Source organism: Otolemur garnettii, unplaced genomic scaffold (genome assembly GCF_000181295.1).
Source record: "Otolemur garnettii isolate 467f Iridium unplaced genomic scaffold, OtoGar3 scaffold00129, whole genome shotgun sequence".
NCBI lineage: Eukaryota > Metazoa > Chordata > Mammalia > Primates > Galagidae > Otolemur > Otolemur garnettii.
The window spans coordinates 279659-284870 of NW_003852524.1; the positions used below are offsets into that span (position 1 = coordinate 279659).

The 5212-nt window shown below is 37.5% G+C and overlaps 1 protein-coding gene across 2 annotated transcripts in view; it reads left to right on the forward strand.

Moving 5' to 3' along the window:
- Positions 1-1830, forward strand: part of SEC24B (SEC24 homolog B, COPII coat complex component) — an 80521-nt gene extending 78691 nt beyond the window's left edge. For both annotated transcript variants that reach the window (XM_023518189.1, XM_023518191.1), the window contains exons 21-22: positions 582-685; positions 931-1830. In XM_023518189.1, the coding sequence (XP_023373957.1) occupies positions 582-685; positions 931-1045 (219 nt within the window). In that variant the 3' untranslated portion in view covers positions 1046-1830. The remainder of the gene's footprint in view (positions 1-581; positions 686-930) is intronic.
- Positions 1831-5212: the final 3382 nt, after the last annotated feature.

The window sequence follows — 5212 nt, forward strand, 5'->3', positions numbered from 1 at the left end:
CTGGTGCCTTAGCCACTTGAGCCACAGGCGCCGGGCCATGAATGCCATCTTTTGAGTGAGTGTCAGTCATACTACATATTGCTGCCATAACTCAGTTCAACTTCAAAAGTAATACATAGGTAACATCTCTTAAAGTGTGTGTAAGTTTTTTTTGGCACATGAAGTTTTCCCAGCGTGTCTATTTTTAGAATAAGATATAACGTATAAGAGAATTTGGTATGCAAGTGGTAGCTTCCTTCGTGTGAATATTTCCTTTAGAAGAAACATGCAGGTGAAAAAAAAACACATAAAGGTGCAGGTGACATACTAATGATTGTGTTTGTTTTATTGACTTCTCCAGAAAAATACAATATTCAGGTAAAATATCAGTGACATACTTATCATTAAATATATTTTGTTGACTTATCCAAGAAGAAAGAAACATAGTTGTGAACTATTTAAATTTCATTTGTTCCGTTGCTGCTGTTGGGGCTGGGGAGTAGAGTGCTGGCAGTTGGTTGATGATAGTGGAAATTGTGATTAAGTGCTAATACTGCTAAAGTGTGTAAGAAACAAAATAATTTCCAAATTACTTTTACCAGACACACCTTCCAGAGCTAGATACGCTTTCATCAGAAAGAGCCAGATCCTTTATAACTTGGCTTAGAGACAGCAGACCACTAAGTCCAATCCTTCATGTGGTAAAGTAAGTACTTTTGTAAGTTAATAATGAAGTTTTCTTTTTTTGTGCAATCTGTGTGAAACTGCTTATCTTCAAAACAAACTTGAAATAATATCAAAATATGTTCTGATGTTAAAATATTGTTACTTGATTCATACCCTCTTGAGTTCCATTTTCGATGTCTCCATGTATTAGTTATTTTTTTCAATGTATAATTATTCTTTTTAATAATGTACATTTTTAGACAAATGTCCCTTTCTATTTTTCAGAGATGAGAGTCCTGCCAAAACAGAATTTTTTCAGCATTTGATTGAAGACCGGACAGAAGCTGCGTTCTCTTACTATGAATTTTTGCTTCATATTCAGCAGCAGATTTGTAAGTGAAATAGAATAAAATTGAGTGAGAAGAAAAAGATCTATATCCTAGGTAGAGCATAATCTGTCAGAGAAGTGCATAGGATATTTGAAATGAAGTCATTTATTGTTACAAGACCCAATGCACAGCACCCTGTCTGAGGCTTTGGCAAAAGGAAAAGAGGAACAAAGAATGTGACAGATTTTCTTCAGCCTAAATTAATGGTAATGATGGTGTTGTTTGCACCAAGTATATTTTAAATTGGTTTCTACACATTTCCAGTAGTATGGCAGTACAGTGCTCTGTTCCTTGCAAGCTGGCAAATTTATGTAGCTATGTGGAATGATATGTCATAATGTAAAATTAGATAAATTCTTTTTTCTTATAATTAATATAACCTTTCTGGACTTGAACTCTGAGAAGGGATGCCAAAAGGCAGTGGTACCGTGTTCTTTGTTTATATGAATTACTTTTTAACAAGGAATGATTCTTATTCATTAAATGAATTCAACATTTTCCCTGTAAAAACAATAGAGTTTCAGCACATGGACTATAGAAAAAGTATATATATAATGTACATAAATGTTACATTTGTAAAGAAAATGTAAAAATTTAACTACAGAATATGAATTGCTGTAACTGTGCTGCATTGTTGGATGACAGCTCTTTTTGTCATGGTTAGAGAATGAGGTTGACTAATGCATATTATGAATGGAGTCCACAAAGGAAACACAAAACTCTTTGTATTCTGTTAAATCTTTTATGTGGATTTATTTATGATCAACCTACTAATTAAAAATATTTTGCTTGACAATATGGTTTGGTGGTTTTTTGGGTGTTTTTTGTTGTTTCTGTATGGAGTTGGTGATTTTGTTTTGTTTTAACATAGAGGATGTATTAAATTTAACTAAGAGAAATACAATGATACATATATGTAATTTAATAAGTTTTCATTTGTCTGTGGACCTTACCAAGTATTTACTATGTTTGTATTCTCAAAAACAAATGGTGCTACTTTCAAAAATATATTTAATTACTAAGCATAATCTTAAATTGTCTTTCTCATTTAAATTAGATTTTTTTGTATACTTACCGTGAGAAAATTTTAATAATGTGTGTGACTACCCTGTTTTTAAATTGACTTTAAGATTACCATCCTGATTTTTTAAGAGTGATTTTTAATCTAATCAAGAAATAACAATAAGAGCTTATTTAATATAAAAACTTTTTTTGAGACAGAGTCTCATTTTGTCACCCTTGGTCTTAGGTGCAAGTGATTCTCTTGTTTCAGCCTTTCAAGTAGCTGGGACTATAGGCGCCTGCCACACCGCCCAGCTATTTTTAGAGAAAGGGTCTTGCTCTTGCTTAGACTGGTCTCGAACCGGTAAGCTCAGGCAATCCACCCTCCTTGGCCTCTCAGAGTGCTAGGAGTATAGGCATGAGCCACCACACCTGGCCCTAATATAAAAACTCTTGTAGAATGATTTTAGAATAGAATTTTTTTTTTTAAGAGATAGTGTCTCATTTTATCACTCTTGGTGGAGTGCAGTGGCATCACAGCTCACAGCAACCTCCAGCTCTTGGGCTTAGGCGATTCTCTTGCATCAGCCTCCTGAGTAGCTGGGACTATAGGCACTTGCCACAATGCCCATCTTTTTTTGTTGTTGTAGTTTCACCAGGGCTGGTTTGAAGGCGCCGCCCTACAGAATAGAATTTTATTTTGTACACTATGAAAGTCCCCTTCAACAAACTGGAAGGAAAAAGACTCTTGGTGTGTGTGGTGAGTGATTTTTACTGGTTTTGTGCTTTTGTGGATCTCTTTTCTTTAGATACGAGTAAAAGTACTCTCACATTCTCTGATGGGAAATTAGAGGTTAAATGACTCACCATAATTGATATTATTAATTAGTGACAGCGCTGATGGTAAAGACCCAAATGCTCTCTCTACCCACTACCTACTTGCATCCTACTCCCTGCCCTCAGGACTGTATATGTTCCTATACTGTGCTGCCTCCAGCAAGAGAGACTCTTATGAACATTAGGAGAAACTACAGTACCTTAAGGAAGATATTTTATAATTTATTCATCTTTTTTCTTTCAACTTAGAGATAAGATCTGTATCAACCAGAAAATTGGGTCTTCTCCATCTGCTTGCCTTTCTATAAGAAGTAGCACTTCAAGCTAAATAAGTATGCTGGTAGTATTTGTGTATCTGGCTTGAGCGGGAAAGGCAGCCTTAATCAGGGGACACAGTAGCTATTAACGAATAGCCTTCTGATGGGACATGAGCTGATCCAAACATGAAAGTCATTTCTTCAGATCTCCTTAGTAAACAACATGCAGTTCTATAGCATTTCAGGTTTTGGATCAATAAGCATCCCTTGCTTCTAATTGCTTACCTGTGATATAATCACTTCCTACTAAGTGAGTTCCTGAAGGTCACTATCCACAAGTGCTAGTCAGTGTGGGGTTTTTTGGTTTGTTTTTTGAGACAGTCTTACTGTGTCACCCTCAGTAGAATGCTGTGGTGTCATAGCTCACAGCAACCTCAAATTCCTGGGCTCAAGCAATCCTTCAGCCTGCCAAGTAACTGGGACTATAGGTACCCGCTACAATGCCTGGCTATTTTTTGGGGGGGGATGGGGTCTTGCTCTTGCTCGGCTGGTCTCGAATTTGTGAGCTAAAGCAATCTACCCGCCTCAGCCTCCCAGAGTGCTAGGATTCTTTTTTGTTTTTTTGAGACAGGAGCCTCGAGCTGCCCCCCTTGGGTAGAGTGCTATGGCATCACAGCTCACAGCAACCTCCAACTCCTGGGCTCAAGTGAGTCTTCTGCCTCAGCCTCCCAGGTAGCTAGGACCACAGGCACCTGCCACAACGCCTGACCATTTTTTTTGGTTGCAGCCATCATTGTTTGGTGGGCCCGGGTTGGATTCGAACCCGTCACCTTGGGTGTATGTGGCTGGCACCTTAGCCACTTGAGCCACAGGTGCCGAGCCCAGAGTGCTAGGATTACAGGTGTGAGCTTCCATGCCTAGCTGCAGTTAGTGTTTTAGGATTCACTGAAGACTCTGCTTCTGCTCCTCTAAGGAACCTTGTTCCCGCATGAGGTGTGTTGTTTTGCAAGAATGCCCCAAAGTGTATATGCAGATACTTTCACACAGGTAGCCTGTCAGACAAGTATAATCAGTGCCCGAACATTTTCTTCTAAGTGTACCGTCGTTGTTGGGCAATGTTCATGGTTTTGCTGCTATTTTTACTTTTTAGGTATGTATCATTTTAGATTGATAGCCGTTGAGATTGCTTTCAATTACTTGGTTAGTGTATTATAATATACATTGCATGTTTTTATACTGTACTTTTCTAGTTTTCTATATATTTTTTGCCAAAATAATTACACTCTCCTTGCTAAAACAAGTATGTATAACCCACTCCTCTACATTACTCTTACCACTTTATTGATAATATAGCCAGTAAATACAGTAGAACCTCATAGTTGACCACTTCCTTAAGTTGGCTGGAGGTTCATAGACTCCTTAAGTTGACCTAATATTCATAGACTGGACAAGCACCACATGTACACTTCAGTACAGCAGGCCTACTCCCTTATGTTGAACACTTCTGTGTATTGACCATTTTGTTATAGTCCTTTGGTGATCGACTTACTATGTGTTCTAATTTGTATAACTTGTAAATGGAATTAAGGCAAGTGTAATATACAGTAGAACCTCTATAAGTTGACTGCCCAAGGCACTATCACAAAGTGGTCAACAGGTGGAGTTGATCAATATAAGGAAATAGGCCTGCTGTGCTGATACGTACATGTGGTGCATCTCTGGTCTATGAAAATTAGGTTAACGGGAGGTGGTCAACTCTGGCGGTTCTACTATAATTACTGTATTCTTTTGAAGTTAATTGGTTATTTTATAATATTAAATCATGTTTAAACTCATTCTCTTTAAAAATAAACAATAAGCAATGTTTGTTCCTCTCAATTCTTTATTACATAGGAATTGATTTACAAAAGGGAATTATATTTTGGATCTTTTTTGAACTTCTTACCCCAGTTCACATCTCCCCAAGTTCCCATCCCAGGGTAGCATACATAACAGAACACATACATGTAATTGAGTAACTGGAAAGAATGATTAGTCTTTCTTAACAATGGAATCATTCCGGCTCGGCGCCTGTGGCTCAAG